This window comes from Orcinus orca, chromosome 16, assembly GCF_937001465.1.
Source record: "Orcinus orca chromosome 16, mOrcOrc1.1, whole genome shotgun sequence".
In the NCBI taxonomy this organism is placed as follows: domain Eukaryota; kingdom Metazoa; phylum Chordata; class Mammalia; order Artiodactyla; family Delphinidae; genus Orcinus; species Orcinus orca.
Genome location: NC_064574.1, coordinates 82,130,623 through 82,150,365, shown reverse-complemented (window position 1 = coordinate 82,150,365; position 19,743 = coordinate 82,130,623). Strand labels below are relative to the sequence as shown.

The following is a 19,743-nucleotide window of genomic DNA, read 5'->3' as shown; positions in this document are numbered from 1 at the left end:
CCCGTGAAATGATTATCCATTTAGGATGAGAGAAACTATCCTCTCTCTCCTGTAAAATGTGTTTTTAAAGACTAAAACAAATTGCATGCTATTTTTTTAACCTAGAAACAAAAACACATTTAAAAAAACAACAAACCAAAAAACTTTTTGAGGCTGGCTTGTATCTTGCCTCAGGTGAGGAAATGTTTATGAGAACTCTGGAAACTATGAAACACCGTACAATATAAGGCATTACTACTACTCATACGTACGAACACCAATCAAGCAATCATCAGACCTATGATTTGTAGGTAATATATGTAGAAATACAATACAGTAAAACTAAGATTTTGATCCCAAAGATCTAAGAGAATAAAAAGGCAACAAATTACATGTGGCTATAACTTTGTCTACTTCTACAGAGTCAGATATCAATATTTCTTTTTTAGGCATCACTAAAATTAACAAACAGGTCTTTTTAAAAGTTCAAAATAAACCTATTGATTATAAATACTTGGGAAATATACCAAATTATTATTGCTGGCTTATGCAAGTCAACATTTTTATCCCACTTTAGGGAGGAGGTTATTTTACAAAAACAGGTCAGAGATAACCCCAAGTGACATTCCAAATAAATGATATAAACCAGCACTATTATTCAGAATCAAGACCCCAGTCTTTCAAAAGGCTCTCTATAAAAAGTAGGTCTAAGTAGGATTAGATTCCTGAATCTGGAAAGAATCATTCAGGCTGGAATAAGTTTTTAATATGCTAGAACAAGGGCATTTGTTTTGGGGGAGTATTCTCAGTATCAGAATGAACATATTCTCTGGAAAAATGTCTGTTCAGACCTGCAATGCAATGTATTTTACTCTTTAGTGAGGAAATACATATAAACATGGATATATACCCTTAGATGCTATTTTAGCCCTTTAAAATACATTTGGCACAATCTGCATTTTCAGAACACCTACATTTGAAAACAATTACAATTAGCAATTAATATACTAGTTGCTCTAAGAAACTCTTTTCTTCTTAAGAGTTGTAGATTCTTTTTTCGTTTGTTTTTAACATTTTTAATTGTTGAAAAGCAATACACGCTCAAGGGGTGGGGGGGAGAAAGGGGGCAGGAGGGGAGATGAAATAGTAAAAGGAATACAATAAAACCAAGTCTCTCTCTCCCATCTGGACCCTCAACCCCAGTTTTCCTCCCCAGAGGAAATCACAATCAATATTTCGACAGAATCCTTCCAGGGATATCTATGCAGATAGATCTATAAGTTTCCCTTTTATCTTTATTTTGTTTTATTACTCAAATAGTATGTACAATTTCCACTCTTCTGAATCATGCTTTTCCCCCACTCAATAACACACCTTGGAGAATATTCCATATCAGAACACAAAGCACTGTCTTATTCTTTTAAACAGCTACACCTCCCTGGGGATATACCATAATTGATTTAACTAGTTCTCTATTAATGCATATTTGTTTTCAGTCTTTTACAGTTTCAAACAGTGCTACAATGACTTTGCACATAAGCCTTTACATAAGTGTGTGAATATATCTGTAAGAAAAATTCCTAAGGGCAAAATTGTCAGATCAAAGGATGTATACATTTATTATCTGATACCAGACTGCCCTTCTTACTACATTGTACCAATTTATATTCTCAACCAACAGTGTAAAAGTTTCTGCTTTTCCACACCTTTGTCATCATGACATATTTTCAAACTCTAGTCTCTGCCAATCTGCTAGATGACAAACTGTTTCACCCTTAGTTTTTTTGTTTTTTGTTTGTTTGTTTTGGCTGTGTTCGGTCTTCGCTGCTGCGCACGGGCTTTTCTCTAGTTGCGGTGCACGGGCTTCTCATTGCGGTAGCTTCTCTTGTTTTGAAGCACGGACTCTAGGTGCGCGGGCTTTGGTAGTTGTGGTGCACGGGCTCAGTAGTTGTGGCTCGCGGGCTCTAGAGCGTAGACTCAGTAGTTGTGGTGCACGGGCTTAGTTGCTCCGCAGCATGTGGGATATTCCCAGACCAGGGCTCGAACCTGTGTCCCCTGCACTGGCAGGTGGATTCTTAACCACTGAGCCACCAGGGAAGTTCCTCACCCTTAGTTTTAATTGGTATTTTGTTTGGAATGAATAGGGCTGAGTGTCTTCACATGCTTGAAATCCATTTTCATTCTTTTCTGTGACTTGTCCGCATCCTTTGCCAAATAGGTTATTGGCCTTTTTCTAATTGATTGTGAAAGCTCTTTATATATTAAACAAGCTTGACTTTCATAATATATAGATTACAAATTGTTTTTCCTAGTTTGTCTTTGGCTATCGATTTTTATCCATTTTATTTTTCCATGGAGAAATTTTCTATCCAACTACTAAAGTTTTTTTATGGTTTATAACTTTTTCAGCTGCTTCTTTTGGATTTTAAAAGATATAAAATCATACTGCCTGCAAATAATAGGAATTTTGCTTTCTGATGTCTTTCTCTGGTTCATAACAATTGTAACAGTGTACATCCCTGTTACTCCTGATTTTAATGGGAATGCTTCCAAGGTTTCACAATTAAAAATGATGCTCGGGCTTCCCTGGTGGCGCAGTGGTTGAGAGTCCGCCTGCCGATGCAGGGAACACGGGTTCGTGCCCCGGTCCGGGAAGATCCCACATGCCGCGGAGCAGCTGGGCCCGTGAGCCATGGCCGCTGAGCCTGCGCGTCCGGAGCCTGTGCTCCGCAACGGGAGAGGCCACAACAGTGAGAGGCCCGTGTACCGCAAAAAAAAAAAAAAAAAAATGATGCTGGCTTTGGCTCGTGACTTCTCTAAGGAACTTTCTGAATGCATAGAGAATTTAACAGTTCATTCTTGAGTATTATTTTTCCATGTTTATCAATAGATTCCATTGATTTTCTTCAGTGTCAAATACATCACTAGCTTTAGCACTTACGTGATTATTTACGAATAAGAAATAACAGGAATCTATGACTTTGGATTTACACTGTCTACTCTAGAAATAATTCAAAACTACTCATCAAAATATTTAATCCATATCAAGTCCTCGCCTGATATAAAAAGGCAGGTACTTCCCATTACAGATAGGAAGACTGAGTCACAAATAGATTATAACTCCACCCACCCCCTTTCTTCACTGTGGCACTTTTGGGAGTTAGAAATAAAATCAGACCTTCTGAGTCCCAATCCGGTGGTTAAGCCACAAGAAAGCACCAAGGCCTTTAGAGAATTGAGCAGATGCCCAATGTACAAAGAAGAAAGCAGGCTGCCTTCTACAACCCCCTCACCCCCGCTACAGCTTCACAACATTCTCTTCCAGACTCCCTGTAAGCAACCTCCAAGTTGGACTCAGGAGCCTAAAACATCTGAAATGCATCACCCAGCAGCCAGCATAATAGGTCCGTTCTCCGTGATACATGATGCTGCCGACATTCCTCAGCCAATTAGAATTCCTTTCAGCTGCAATGGAGGTGAACACAGCTGGAATTACAGAGTGGGGCCATCACCAGACGCACTGATTGTACATTATTTAAGCCTTGTTTTAAGACAATAAGAGGATTTTTTTCCCTTTAATCTAGAAATATGGAAACACCATTTCACTTAGTTTAAGTATCTAAATGGATTCGATTTCATCTGTAGACACAACAGGAATTCTAACATTTTAAAAAGAAGATATGTCTGATTCACAGGGTTATGAGCTTTTGGTTTTTTTCGAGAGAGCTCGACAGCTCTCAACTAGAATGGCCTTAGGGACTTTGGGCAGCTAGATGCGGCGACAACAAGCCAATTTAAGTGAGGGGCTTTCTCTCAATAAAAGTCACTTACAAAACAAGCAAACTAGTCATTTGAGTTGTTCGGTGACAAAAAACAAACATAACAAACCCACGTATTTTTTACTAACTCTTTGTTTAAAAACATTTAGTCACTGAAATGGTTTTGAAATAACAAAAAATTGATTCGAGAATCCTAAATGTTAGGGTTTCTCACCCAGAAAATCAGAGCATGGCACAGGCACCAAATTATTTCATCCATTTTAGAAGGTTTTTTGAACTTCCTTTTTGCTCTGAGTACTCAATAAAATGCACGATTCAGCTATTTTAACTTTTAACCAGTGCCCACAAACATGTTACAGAACAGCCAGGCTAGTGAACTGGATCAGTGAGCTGATGTTGAAATATTATGGGTCAGTCTTTCTTTCTTTTTTAATTCAGGAGGAAATACTTCTTCACAAGTGACTCAGGCCCCAGGACCCTCCCCGTCACCCAATGTTCCACATTAGAACCGGCCAATGTGACCAAACAGAAAAGGAAAATCTGCAGAAGAGAAGAAAAAACCTGAAGTTCAGACACAACTTTCATGTTTGCAAAAATAGGAGTTTTTGAACTGACAAAGAAATAGGATTGAAATAAAAAATGCTAGTTTGATAAATCACAACTACTAGAAAAATACAGAGAGATAGAGCATATGAAATAGTTCATTTCTCAAGCCAGTTAGGTGGGTCAAGAAGATTCTTTTTTAATGGATTTGAGGGGGGGAAAAAAAGGTTTTTCTTAAGACAGCACAGATGTGACCAAATCACAAAATCAACACGAGAGGAACTTCCCTGGTGGTCCAGTGGTTAAGACTCCGTGCTCGATGCCGCGTGTGCTGCCACTAAGACCCCAAGCAGCCAAATAAACATTTTCCCCAAAAAATCAATACCAGAACGTGTACTTGGCAGAGGGTTATTGCTTTTAAAGTACAACTGCAGTATAAGTTTTGCAGTAGCATTTGATCTAGCCCATCCCACATCCTTAGATGATTCGGCTCAAAGAAGTACCTTGGCTGCACCTGCATGAACTTGAGGCCGATGCTAAGGAAAATGTTAGGCAAACTCAGGTGGAGGGTGAATGTTGGGTAACTAGTGACGACTTATTCCTTCTTATCACAGTTCCAGTTGTTAAAACAAGAGTTCTGCCCACCTTACATAAGTCAGGTACAAATTGACACAGGCAACATCTTCACAGATTTCTTAATCTTTCTTAAGAAAAACCTATTTCAAATCAATTAGGTCACCTGTGATTGATCAATTAATGTTATAAACAGTTATGACTACAAACTACTTCTCTCCAAGCTGGATCATCTGGATGCCAAAAACAAGTCAGCCTTACATTACATGTGCTATAACTCTAAAAATAGTTTCTATTTCCATAGGCTATCAAGAAGGTTTCCCCTTCTCTACTTGGAATTAGAATTTTTCTCCCTTCCCAATATACAGTCAACACTCCAAAAAATATAAAAACACAAGGAAATATGAGAGTATTTCAAGGCATAAAAGCACCAAAGAAAAAGTTTAGGCATTTGGTATTTCAACTAACTGGTTAACATTAGAATAAAATTTGATTTGTTTGAAGAGCACTGTGGAACCCTGAGCTCAAAATTCCATTTTTACCAAAGTGACCTAAATAATGTATCTGGGATTCATATGTGCACCATGTAAGAACAAAGTTTTTGCAAATCCTGCTTGAATTTAAAATAAAATATGTTTCCAAAGTGTTTGATTTGCCAGGGGACTCTACAATGTCTGCAAGATAATGCTCTTCAACCAAGATCACTTGATTTTGTACATATTATGCTCCAAACCTACTGAAACCATTTTAAAATGATTTTCCTGTTAAAATACCACAAAGACACTCATTAAAATCATAGTCATTTCAATATAAAGACTCACACATTCTTCTACTAGTTTAGGCCAGCTTTCCAAAGCAGTGCAACATACGACCCAATAGTTTTCAAAAACAGAAAGGGCTCCAGAGGAAGGGGAAAAAAAGAAATCATAAATGTAACCAATACACAAAAGTAATGCTTGACATAAATCAAACAGGAGGGCTGTGTTTTAACACAAATTCTGAATATCAGGACTGAGACTTAACAAAAGCAAGCATAAGCAAACGGTAATTTGGAATAAATCGGCAGACAAACTGACATATCCTTGAGAAGGAAAGAACGTTATAATGGAGTTGAAATCTCGTTTTATATATTAGGAAACTGAGAACCCAGAAAGGTTAAATAATTTGTTCTATATCATGCAGTTAATGGCTGATCTTACCAGAATCAAGTCTCCTAATTCTAAGCCCACCAACCGCCTAATACAACTGTGGACACCAAAGTTCTAAATACTCTTTCATAATCCAACATCTTCATACTTTCCATTGAACTGTGCCCTGTGTGGTATTCGCGGACTGGTTAGAACAGCCCTCGTTTTAAAAAATCATTTTTTCAAATATCGCACAGAGAAATAAACTCTGAAACCTGTAACAAAAGTACACACCTCTTGAAAGATGGCTTCCCAAGACGCCAGAAGTGCAGAGATTTCAAACTCCCCCCGACAAGCTCAAAGATGAGGCCAAAACCTATTCTACCGCCAACAAAATATCTAGTTCTGACGTTTCCACGAAATTAACGTTCATCAGACAACTGGCATCAAGTGTGTCTGCAATCAACGCTAAATTCTCAACCTTGCTGCAGGGAGGACCACACTCACAAAGCCCGTTAGATCATGAGTAACGTCAGCTGGGGGAAAGGGAAAAGGAGTTTTGGAAAGAACACTCATCACCTGATCCTGCGATAGCAAACACCATCCAAAAACTCTTTAAAGCATTTCTGCATCTATGACATCTAAACTTCTGAGTCCAAAAATAATTTGGGAGGAAGGACAAAACCTCCACTACAGGAGGAAAAGGCTTACATCCAGACCTGCCAACTAGGCTTGATTAATATATAAATACACCTGACACAAACGTTGTAATTAAAACCTAGTCCTTCTAAAACATTAATCACATTTCTACCCCAACTCACAAAATCAGTTACTTCTGCTTTTAACAAGAAAACTGAAACTAATCTGATGTCAATTATAGATTACACTGTAAATGAGAACCAAATGAAAGTTGTCAGTAATTAAAGTTTTACAAGCATTACAAAGTCAAAAACGTGGCTTTTATGTAACCATAAAAATAAGAATGTATATACTGTATCTATAGTGAGTGAGAGTTTCCTACCAGCCCTGGAATAAAGAATTATGTTTCTCCAGAAACAAAGATCCCTGGGATATACTTGTCACTTACAAAACCAGAGTCTGGGTTTGGGTCCAAATCATTGATCTGATTTTATTATCTGGTCATAACCTGATCTGACATCTTTATACAAAAAAAACTATTTCCCCTTCCTTGAAACAAAAAATGGATCATGCAACAACTAAGAACTCTCAGAGGAAATTTTCGTTTGAAAAAAAAAATCACCCATTGCTGTTTTCAGGGATTTCACCAATAATTGAGGGCCATGCATTTGCCATAAAGTGTCCAAAATGATCATTCTCTTTTTCAAAGAATCTGACCAGACTGACTTTTAAGTCATCATCAGACCAGTCACTGAACAGAAAAATCCAGGGGAAAATCCCCAACAGGGATTAGCCTGAACTTCTTATTTCCTTTCCAGAGCGGGAAATATTCACGTTTGGAAAGTCCCCCAGCAGAACCGTATTTGTAACACTACAATCTGGCCTCAGGTGTGAATTTAAACCGGAAGACGGGGCAGCAGACCCGCAGGAATGGGGAGAGCGAGAAAGAGCAGATGAGGGTGCAGACTGGTCCAGGATCTCTGGAGCCCGCTAGCGAGGGGCAAGCCGACAGACACCGCTGGCAGCTACACACACCCGAACCACCACGTCGCATGCCCAGAGCAGAGCTTCGCGCTCACCCTTGAAGGTTGCACTATGAGCCACCTAGGAGACACGGGCATTTCATTGAAGACTCAATGAGAGTGAATCAAGGAGTCTGCGTTAGTGCAGCTGCCAAAGCCTCCAGAGTGTGCGTGGGGTGCGGGCGGCGGGGTGGGGGGGAGGTTTTTCAAGGATGCTGGCGGGTGGGAGAGGGGTGACGGTAAAGGAAAGAACTGAAGAAGCACAGTCAAGAGTAGGTAGTGGCCTGGCCTGAGAGAGAAAGGAAGTGGACTAGACTGAACAGGTCTGGACCAGAGGGGAAGTGAGAACAGGACTGGGAGAAGCTACGAGATAGGATTCAGGAATTCGAGGCTGAAGGAAAGGGTGGAGGCCGCCAGACAGAAGCAAGGGGGCGGGGCTGGGAGATAAGCGGGGGCGGGACTAGGTAGAAAATGAGGGGCGGAGTTTAGGGGAAAGTGAGGGGGCGGGGCTGAAGAGAAGAAAGGGGCGGGGCCCGGAGGGGAGAAGCTAGGGGGCAAGTGGGGGGTGGGGAAAGCAAGAGAACGGATGAGGGATGGGGTGAGAAGTCAGTGGGTGGTTGGGGGAGAGACCTGGAGGGAGAAGCGAGAGGCAAGGCCCGGAGGGGAGAAGCGAGGGGCAGGTGGGGGGAGAGATAGGGAAGAGCCAGAGAATGGGAAGGTGGCGAGAAGCGAGGGGAGGGACTGAGAGGGAAAAGAGAGGGGGCAGGTGAGGGGAGAGGGAAGAAATCCTGAGGGAGGAAGGGGTTGAGAAGCGGGGGGCGGGGCCAGGAGAGGAGAAGCGAGGGGCTAGAAGGAGAAGGAAGGGAGCGAGAGGAATGGAGGGGAGGGAGACGGAGGGGGTCCAAGAGGGGAGAAGTGAGGGGGCGGGGCCAGGAGGGGGGAAGCGAGAGGAGAGGGCAGGTGGGGGGGAAAGAAGGGAAGCGAGAGGGCGGGTGGGGGGGGTGAGAAGCGAGGGGGCGGGGCCGGGGAGAAGCGAGGGGGCGGGGCCGGAGGGAGCAGCGAGGGGCACTCGCCGAGGGGGGCGACCAGGTCCTGGGACAACGGCCGGCGTGGGGGAGGGCCACTTCCCCAGGGCGCCCTGCGGGAAATTCCGGGGCTGATGAGGGGCCGTGCGGGGTGCGAGTGGGCGCCGGGTGTCGGCGGGGGCCTCCCGCCGGCCGTACCTGTCAGACGGATCTTGATGCTGGAGCCGTTCCTGCGCGTCCCGGGGTTCGACATCTCCCGCCAACGATCGGGCAGCCGCGGATCCAGCGCTGCCGCCCCCCGGCCCGGCCCGGCCCGGCCCCGCCGCCGCCGCCTCAAGGTTACGGCTCCGGGCTGAGCGCCGGGGTCCGAGCCGGGACACGAACTCCGCGGCCCAGGCGTCCGGGCGGCTGGCGGCTGGTCGAGCCGGGGGATCGGCTCTCGACCCGGCGCCCCCGACCCTCGCTCGCTCCCAGCCGAGCCCAGTCCGGAGCCGCCGCCGCCGCCGCCGCCGCCGCCGCCGCGGCCGCCGCCGCCACCGCCACCACCACCTCAGAGCCGGACGCCAGCCGCCCTCGCCGCTTCCGCCGCCGCCACCGCCTCCCGGAGCCGCGCGCGCTCCCGCCGTCGTGCCGGCCCGGCCCTGCGCGCGCCCGGGTCGTGCAGCCCCCACGCCTGCGTGCGTGCGCGCGCCCGCGGGGATGTCTGGGCGAGGCGCGCCGCGCGGCTGCGTCGCCCGCTCAGCCCAGGGCGCCAAGGGTCCGGAGCCGGTGGCCGGGTTCCCGGCACCCGTCAGACCGGGAGGCGGGAGGAGGAGATCGGGTGCTGGGGCCGAGCGTTTCGGAGGCCCGCGGAACCCGGCGCGGTGTGCAGAGCCGCGGGGCCGGGAGCGAGCGCCGGGCACACACCTAGGCGGGCGGGACGGCTGGGCCAGCGCGTGGTCGCCTTTGGGCTTCGCCACATTCTCGAAGGGAACCGGTTTGCCGATGCGGACGTTGAGGTTCAGAGAACGGAATCGATTTTCCAGGTCTCTCACTCAAGGCTCCGAGCTCCTGAGAGCTGTTGAAGGGGGGCTTACAGGAAACCGTGGCCTGTTACTACGCCAAGCACTTTGCACGAATAGGCATGCAATCCCAGTTTATTTACTTTTAGTAAAGAGCGTCTAGACAACGCAATTTCAAGGGAGGGACTTCTCAAAGAGACAAAGTCCCCTAGGTGTGTTCTGGGCAACTAGTGCGCTCTATTGACCCATAACAAAGTTGCCAGAATCGCAGAAAGTGCCATATATGGACAAGGTAAACAAGATGCGAGAGATGGATAAAGAGGTAGATAAGATGTTTGTCATTATCCAATCTGCATACAGTTTAGCCAAGCAAAAAGGCAGCTTTACGGCCTGTGTTTCCCTGCCTTCTGTTAACACTTCTCCCACAGTCGCAGGGTAGAACTAAAAGCCCGTTATGCTTTCTCCAGCAAACAAACTCCTCTGTTTGTTAACCCATTACAGAGAGGAAATACTGTGTTGATAGAGAGGAAAAGCTGGGTTTGTTTATCAGTCTTGTTTTTGACCAACTACCTGATTCTTTGAATGCCGTTTTTGGTTTGTGTCCTAAGGAAACCAGGCTCTGAGCCCTTGCAGCCATCCCTTGCAGCCAGAGACCTGTCTTGGGGTCACAGTCTTCAGAATAGATCCCTCTTCCTGGAGCCCCTTGACATGTCCACCTGCTCAGGCTGAGCTCAAGACTCTCTCCTGGGCTGGATTCAAGGCTGCCTCTCCCAGCCTCAGTCAGTGACATAAAAGGACAGGCCTAGATCGTTTCTATGGCCCCTTGCAGCTCAGACTTTGATTCTAGTGAAATATCCAAGAATACAAACTATGTTGAGTCAACAGAGCAGTAGATCCAGAATCCAGCTCTGTTTCTCTTTGAGGTGATTGTCACTGAGGTCCTGGATCTGAATCAATCCATTTAGAGCCTGCAATGCCTCGAGTAATCCCCATTCTTCTTTCAGTCCGGTCAGTATTTTTCCCTCTGCTTTGTTCGCATATTCAAGAAGTCTCTTCTCTGTAAACCAGACTAAACGTCTTTTTTTCTCTGCTTACCTGAGTGTGGGCCCCTGTTCTTACCTCAGCTGTTTCTTACCTGAAAACCTTTCATTTCTTAACCTCATTGTTTTCTTACCCTCCTAGATGTCTGGGCCTTTTCTTGTTTCCTCAACAGCTGAGTCAGACCACTTCTGGAGGTTACTGGATTGCATTTCATTTATCATTAACAAGTAATACATGGCTAGGGACAAGGAACATAAATAAGTCAGAGCTCCAGCACTTCCGAGGCTCTGTTGGTTGGATGAAGCAGACAAGAACTGATAATGATACAGTGATAGAGATGTGCACAGAGGCTAGGAATAGGACCATTCTACTTGGCAGGAGAGAGATGGGAATAGCTTAGAAGAGTCACAGAAGATCTTGATCTAGGGCTTTAGAGGCAAGTTTAAGCTCAAGTTTGTTGGGCAAAGAGGTGGGGAAGGGCATTATAGACCGAGGGAACAGCATGCGCAAAGGCAAGAAAGTGAATGCATTTCCCAGCGCAGTTTTCAGCGTAAGTGCAGTCATGTAGCTGCTGGATCTTCTCTCCTTACACCCTACTCCATTAAAAGTTGATAGAGATGATAAAAGATATTTGCCCACTTAAAAATCATCACCCGGGCTTCCCTGGTGGCGCAGTGGTTGAGAGTCCGCCTGCTAATGCAGGGGACACGGGTTCGTGCCCCGGTCCGGGAAGATCCCACATGCCGCGGAGCGGCTGGTCCCGTGAGCCATGGACGCTGCGCGTCCAGAGCCTGTGCTCCGCAGGGGGAGAGGCCACAACAGTGAGAGGCCCACGTACCACAAAAAAAAAAATTATCACCCACAATTTTGTGTTAAGGCTGTAGGCAAGCCCTTATACTGAATTTAAGATGTACCTTGATACCCTTTCATTCTGTATCAGATGTGTCAAAAATTCTGTCAGCCCTCTGTATCCACGGGTTCTGCATCTGTGGATTCAACCAATCTCTGATCGAAAATACTTGGAAAGAAAAATTCCAGAAAGTTCCCCAAACCAAAACTCCTCTGCACCAGCAACTATTTACATAGCATTTACATTGTATTTGGTGTTATAAGTAATCTAGAGATGATTTAAAATATACAGGAGTACAATGAGGTATCACCTCACACCAGTCAGAATGGCCATCATCAAAAAATCTACAAACAATAAATGCTGGAGAGGGTGTGGAGAGAAGGGAACCCTCTTGCACTGTTGGTGGGAATGTAAATTGATACAGCCACTACGGAGAACAGTATGGAGGTTCCTTAAAAAACTAAAAATAGAACTACTGTATGACCCAGCAATCCCCACTACTGGGCATATACCCTGAGAAAACCATAATTCAAAAAGAGTCATGTACCACAATGTTCACTGCAGCTCTATTTACAATAGCCAGGACATGGAAGCAACCTAAGTGTCCATCGACAGATGAATGGATAAAGAAGATGTGGTACATATATACAATGGAATATTACTCAGCCATAAAAAGAAACGAAATTGAGTTATTTGTAGTGAGGTGGATGGACCTAGAGTCTGTCATACAGAGTGAAGTAAGTCAGAAAGGGAAAAACAAATACCGTAAGCTAACACATATATATGGAATCTAAAAAAAAAAAAAAAAAAAAATTAGTTCTGAAGAACCAAGGGGCAGGACAGGAATAAAGACACAGACATAGAGAATGGACTTGAGGACATAGGGAAGGGGAAGGGGAAGCTGGGACGAAGTGAGAGAGTGGCATGGACATATATACACTACCAAATGTAAAACAGATAGCTAGTGGGAAGCAGCCACATAGCCCAGGGAGATCAGCTCGGTGCTTTGTGACCACTCAGAGGGGTGGGATAGGGAGGGTGGGAGGGAGACGCAAGAGGAAGGAGATATGGGGATATATGTATATGTATAGCTGATTCACTTTGTTATAAAGCAGAAACTAACACACCATTGTAAAGCAATTATACTCCAATAAACATGTTAAAAAATAAATAAAGGGCTTCCCTGGTGGCGCAGTGGTTGGGAGTCCACCTGCCGATGCAGGGGACGCGGGTTCGTGCCCCAGTCCGGGAGGATCCCAAATGCCGCGGAGCGGCTGGGCCCGTGAGCCATGGCTGCTGAGCCTGCGCGTCCGGAGCCTGTGCTCCGCAATGGGAGAGGCCACAACAGTGAGAGGCCAGCGTACCGCAAAAGAAATAAATAAATAAAGTATACCGGAGGATATGCGTAGGTTATATGCAAATACTACGTCATTTTGTATAAGGGCCTTGAGCATCTGAAAATTTTGATATCTGCAGGAGGTCCTGGAACCAATCATCCACAGATAGGGAGGGATGACTATACTAAAGATATCTGGAACAAATAGATGGGAAATGTCAAACAATTCTGCTGAGGCAGAGATGGAATTCAGTGTCTCTGCAAGTATCCTCTTTGCAATGACTTTACAAAATGTAGTTTTGACCCTGCTTTCTGTGTAGGATTTAGTAGCTGATTTTATTGCCCCAGATGTATCACTTCCCTGAGTCAGTGTTATTGGGCATTTGAAAGGTTTTCCAGCCGGGGAAAAAATCTCTTTGGATCTAGCTGCAGCAGTTCTTAACCTCTTTTTGAGTCCCAAACCTCTTGGGAATCTGACGGCAGCAATGGAACCTTTCTCCAGAAAATTTCATATGGGCAAATACACACCAAATTTTGCATCCCATTTCAGTGGGTTCATGATCTCCTGAAGCCAATTTGTATATCCTGTATGTTCCCATCGCCCCTAGATTAAGAACTCCTAACCTAAAGGCAACGACCAAGCAAATAGCATTGGGAATATCCAATATGTATGTGTTCTGCAGAGCAGTAGCTCCTTTTGAAGGCAGTGGGTATGCTGAAAAGAGGGCAGCTATAATCCACACAGACCTACAATTTACCCTAGCTTCATCCTATTACCAGCTGGTGCCAGAGCAAGTTAATTAAATCTCCAAGTCTCACTTTGCTCATCTGTAAAATGGAGATAAAAATACCTCTCACTCAAAGTTATCATGAGGCTTAAATTAAATCTTGGGTGTAGATTTAGCAGTCTAATACAGCAGGCACTCGGTAAATGGTAGTTCTTATTAGTACATGTAAAATGCATGTGCTAGTCTTTGCTCCAAACCTGCAAGTTCTATTACCCTAGGGAAATCTGTTTGGAATACTGTGCAGAGGATCCCTTGTGGGAGTACAGACAGCTATAAAAAATGCCTCTTGGGGCTTCCTTGGTGGCGCAGTGGTTGAGAGTCCGCCTGCCGATGCAGGGGATACGGGTTCAAGCCCCGGTCCGGAAAGATCCCACATGCCGCGGAGCGGCTGGACCCGTGAGCCATGGCCGCTGAGCCTGCGCGTCCGGAGCCTGTGCTCCGCAGCGGGAGAGGCCACAACAGTGAGAGGCCCGCGTACCGCAAAAAAAAAAAAAAAAAAAAAAAGCCTCTTGAGGACGCGTCTGGACCTGAGCTGTTGCCTCTGAGGCCAGTGGCTAGATCAGACTGGACTTTAAGGTCTTTCGTAGATCTGGCATCTAGTATTCTTTTACTTTTCACCTAAACATCAGATTTTTAAAACAACAGGGTGTATAAAATCATGTTTAATTAGCACATTTATTTATTCTTTTACGCCCAGAAGCCTTTAGGATCTTTCTCTAAATTACAACCTAAACTTGATGCAAGTCTTAGTACATTATTATCATTGGTAAGGTTTTTTACTTGTTTTTTCTAATTGAAATTTTTATTGAGATAATTGTAGATTCACATGCAGTTGTAAGAAATAATACAGAGAGATCCTTTGGACACTTTGCCAGTTTCCCCTGATGGTAACATTTTGCAAACTCGTAGTATTCAATATAATATCACAACCAGGGTACTGACATTGATAAAATCCAGTGATATTTAGATTTTCCCAGTTTTACTTATACTGATGTGTGTGTGTGTATTAAATTTTATACAGTTTTAACATGTGTAGGTTCAAGTATCCACCACCATGGTCAAAATACTGAACAGTTCCAATGCCACATGGATCCCTCATGTTGCCCTTTTGTACCCACACCTTTTGTCCCACTCTCAACACCTGGTAACCAGTAATCTGTCCTCCATTTTTTTTTTTTTTTTTTTTTTTTTTTTTGCGGTACGCGGTCCTCTCACTGCTGTGGCCTCTCCCGTTGCGGAGCACAGGCTCCGGACGCGCAGGCCCAGCGGCCATGGCTCTCAGGCCCAGCCGCTCCGCGGCACGTGGGATCCTCCCGGACCGGGGCACGAACCCGCGTCCCCCGCATCAGCAGGCGGACTCCCAACCACTGCGCCACCAGGGAAGCCCCTGTCCTCCATTTTTAAATGTTGTCAATTTTAGAACGTTACCTAAATGGAATCATATAGAATGTAATCGTCAGGGATAGTTTTTTCTCATGCAGCATAATTCCCTGGAGGGTCATCCAGGTAGTTACATGTATCAATAGTTCCCTCCTTTTTATTACTATGTAGTGTTCTACAGTATGGATGTATCACCGTTTGTTTAACCAATCATCCTTTGAAGGACACCTGAGCTAACTCCAATTTTTGGCTATTACAAATAAACTACTATGGACATTTGTGTACAGGTATTTATGTGAACAGAAGTTTTCATTTCTCTGGGATAGCTATCCTAGAGTATAATTGCTGAGTGATAAAGAAATTACATGTTCAGTTTTATAAGAAACTACCAAACTCTTTTCCAGAGTGGCTGTAGCATTTCACGTACCTACCAGCAATGCTCCTCTGCATTCTTGCCAGCATTTGGTGGTGTTATTTTTCCTTTTAGCCATCCTGATAGGTGTGTAGTTGTTTTATGGCTGTGGAATTATTTGAGATATAGATTATTTCTTCAAATAGATGCAGCCAAGTAATTAGGGGCAACTGCGGAAAAATAATTCCAAAGTCTTTCTTTAAAGATCATAGCTGAACCCCACAGTCCGTGTTCAGAAACAGGTAAGGTCATGAGTGAAAATGAGAAAATAATTGAACTGCTATTATTCATTTAAAAATGTAATTTTGTTTATAGAGTAGCTCTATAAACAATGTGATTAAACAATGGGCCATGATCAACACATCTGAACAGCCAAGAAGCAGATTCTTTTATCAGAAACAGTGTGGCCAGGATGCCACCCCTGATCCCCTAGGAATTAATGCCATCTGTCCTTATCTCTCAAGAATATAAGCTCTAAGAGAGTAACAGATGCAGAAAACAAACGTATGGTTACCAGGGGGAGGGATAAATTGGGAGATTAGGATTGAAATATACACACTACTATATGTAAAATAGATAACTAATAAGGACCTACTGTATAGCACAGGGAACTCTACTCAATACTCCATAATGGCCTATATGGGAAAAGAATCTTAAAACGAGTAGATATATGTATGTGTATGATTGATTCACTTTGCTGCACACCTGAAACTAACATAACATTGTAAATCAACCATACTCCAATAAAAAATTTTTTTAAAAGATTATAAGCTCTAGAAGGAGTTCCCAGCTGGTTGAGTTTAAAGCCTGGCTGTCTGGGGACAGTGAGAAGGAAAAACGAAGCCCCTTTTACCTGCATAGTGGGAACTGGAGTGCTGCCTCCTGCCCAAACTATACACAGTAGGTTCTTTCTCCCTAATAGAAAGAGAACTGAACAGCCCCCAAAAGCCTAATGTCTGCCTCAGGAACACAAGGGGGAAGGAGAGCCACAGATTAACATTCCCTCTTATTTGATTAAACGGATACAAATAATTTAGAGCTCGCTTTTTGATTCCCCAAGCACACGCTGACTCATGGGAAGATGGAGACAGCCTAACAAGAAGAAAGGAAGTCCGTGATTTAAAACAAACTGGAGGGCTTCCCTGGTGGCGCAGTGGTTGAGCGTCCGCCTGCCGATGCAGGGAACACGAGTTCATGCCCTGGTCCGGAAAGATCCCACGTGCCGCGGAGCGGCTGGGCCCGTGAGCCATGGCCGCTGAGCCAGCGCGTCCGGAGCCTGTGCTCCGCAACGGGAGATGCCACAACAGCGAGAAGCCCACGTACCGCTAAAAAAATAAATAAGTATACTTGGGAGGTATGGCTGGTAACTTTATTTCTCATAAGGCAGCCCCCCAACATTTGCTTCTTTTTAAAAGTCTTGAGCAGCTTTCTCAACAAGCCACGTCTATTTCTGCCGTGAATTTTCATCTCAGGTTGTCACTTAGAGGTATAATCAATGTAGACGTTGCAATTTGCTCAGAGAGCAAAGTCCGTGATGTCTTAACTGAGCACAGGACAAGGCTGTCATACGTCTCTTTTAAAAGTGAGAGTCCTTGGAATCAAGTGGGAAAACAGTTTGATGTTCGCTCTGGAAAGTACTCGCTGCAAAGAAAACAGACTGCCCTTACTGCAGTTGAATTTACGGATTCCGGTTAGATTCTCAACTCATGGATGAAAATTAAGAGACTTGAATGTTATCCTAAATAAACCACATTGCATCCGGATGGAATGTTTTGATACTAATGGGCTGGTCTTAGGAGAAGCTTGTGTTGGAAAAAGGGTGAGGCTAAGTATCATTAGAGATGTTTCATGGAACTCATCTGGCTGACACATCCTTTCCCTGAAGGAGTTTCCATCCCCTGAATGCAATCTTTTGCAGAATACTTCGTATCTAAGTGGGTGGGATAAGAGGGTGAGAGGGGATCGGCGCCAACAGTGAATGACTTAGGAAAGCTATGAACCTGCCATTGGCCTGGAATATGGTATTTGGGTAGCGCTAGATTGTTTTGCCAAAGAGCTATTTCTCTTCTACTGGGAAGACCTGGTCTGGAAGTTCAAAGAAAGAGTTGCTGCTTTGGCCCCTGATCACTCAGATGAGAAAACTCCCGCGTTTTTTTTTTGTTGTTGTTGCTGTTTTGGTTTTTTTGTTTGTTCGTTTTGCCGCACACAGCTTGCGGGATCTTAGTTCCCTGACCAGGTATTGAACCCGGGCCCTCAGCAGTGAAAGCCAAGTTTTAACCACTGGATCGCCAGGGAATTCCCACTCCTCGGATTTAGATAGAAGAGTATTTTTAGTTCAGAAGGCAGATTTATGGCCATGGTCAAAGAGAAAGCCCATGTCTACAGTCTACCAGGGTTATTAGGGTGGCTATGCTCCTCAGAAATCCTTCTAGAGAAGTCCCATGAAAATCACTTTCTAGCCTCCTTTGGATTCTAATTTCTTGATCACCCCAACATTTCTTTCCCCACCTTTCCTCAAAACTAGAGACTTGCCATGAATTGTTTAACAATCATCAGAGCTTCCTTCCCTCAAAATGCGTGGAGAACTAAAAACCCAAGGCATGTAAGAACCAGGATAAACCCCAGAGCAATTAAGTCCCTGGCAATCACCACGTTAGGCAGATGAGCTGGATTAGACTTGGTATCAGCAGAGTGGGTTTAAATATTCCCTTGTTTGCTGGCTGTGGGATCCTGGGTGATTCCCTTAAATCTCTGAACTTCAACTTCTTCATCTATAAAATAGATATAATACCAATAACATACTGTTATTATCAGCATTACTGGTATGGAACATGTCTATAAAAATACTCTGTTAAGGTGTCCTGTGATTGTTCTTAATCTAGGGGCATTTGTGTCTAAACCTGCAAGCTTCCAGAGAGGGATTTTGGTTTCCTAAGTGTATTTATTTAACTGAATGTGCAGGTAATGACCAGGACTTTATAAACAATAAAAATTCCCCTAATTTTTAATAATTGTTAAATGTTATGATTCTCTGCCCCCTCCCCCCACACACAAAGATCTTCTGTTTATTCTTGGCGTTCTGAAATTTCACAGCATTGAATGTAGGTATTGGTCTTTTTCTTATTTATTCTGCTTGGCATCCAGTGAGCCCTTCAACCTAGAGATTCCTTCAATTCTGATAAGTTTTCTTTCATGATATCTCTGGTAATGTCTTTCCCTGTGTTTTCTCCTTTGTCTTTTTTTTTTTTTGGAACTCCATGTACTCAGATGATGGGCCTCCTGAATCGATCCTGTCTCTTATTTTTCTCCCAACTTTTTCATCTCTCTGTAACTTTCTGGTCAGTAGTCTGAAAGATTTCCTTATCTTTATCTTCAAACCACTCTCTTGGATTTTTTTTCCTGGTAATCATTCAATTTCTCAGATTGCTTCTGGTTCACACAATCTTCTTGTTTTATGGTTGCAATATCTAGCTTCTCAAATCTGTTGAGAATATAAATTAGAGATTTAATTCCCCCTACCTTCTCTGAATTATATGTCTTCGAGCGAAAGTTGTTGTTTCATTCACCTTGGCCTTTCTGTTTCATCATGCTGATTTTCTTCTTGTGCTTGATCATGCAAATTTAACAACAGGAGCCTGGGTTAATTTTTCTGAACAGTTGGTTCAGATTTCTTATATATATACATCTATGCGTTCCCATTAGGATTCTCCCATGAATAGATTAGCTGACTGGGTCTGATAAAAGGTTTCATGACCAGCAGCTGAGTAAGAAGAAAGTCATTCTGATTCTTGATCTTTTATACATGATTTATTTTTACTCTCTGGAAATTTGTAGGATCTTTTCTTTTACCAGAGTTTTGAAATTTCACAGTGATGTGCTTTAGGCATCGGTTAATTTTCATGCATTTTTCTGGACCCCTTGCTGGATCCTTTCAGTTTGGAAATGTTTCCTTCTGCTTTGGGAAATACTCGAATTATTTCTGTGATAATTTTCTTCTCTATTTTTTCATTCTCTACTTCTGGAATAGCTCTATTCAGATTTTGGACCTCCTGGATTCCAAGATTTATATAACCTTTTTTATCTTCATCATTTTGCCCTACTTTATGAGAGATTTCCTCAACTTCATCTTCCAACCCTACTGTTGAGTTTTTCATTTCTACTACGTATTTTTAATTTCTAAGAGTACTTTTTGTTCTTGGGTTTTTTTTAAACAGCATCCTATTTTTGCTTCTTGGAAGCAATAGCTAA

General features: G+C 43.8%; 1 protein-coding gene across 4 annotated transcripts in view; it reads right to left on the bottom strand.

Annotated features, from left to right (window-relative positions):
* The window catches only part of SMURF1 (SMAD specific E3 ubiquitin protein ligase 1), a 101,434-nt gene extending 92,145 nt beyond the window's left edge, over nt 1–9,289 (bottom strand). For 2 of the 4 annotated variants that reach the window (XM_033426588.2, XM_033426589.2), the window contains exon 1: nt 8,886–9,289. In XM_033426588.2, coding sequence (XP_033282479.1) covers nt 8,886–8,940 — 55 coding nt within the window. In that variant the 5' untranslated portion in view covers nt 8,941–9,289. The remainder of the gene's footprint in view (nt 1–8,885) is intronic. The other 2 variants (XM_004268918.4, XM_049699267.1) reach the window with 2 other exon arrangements.
* Nucleotides 9,290–19,743: the final 10,454 nt, after the last annotated feature.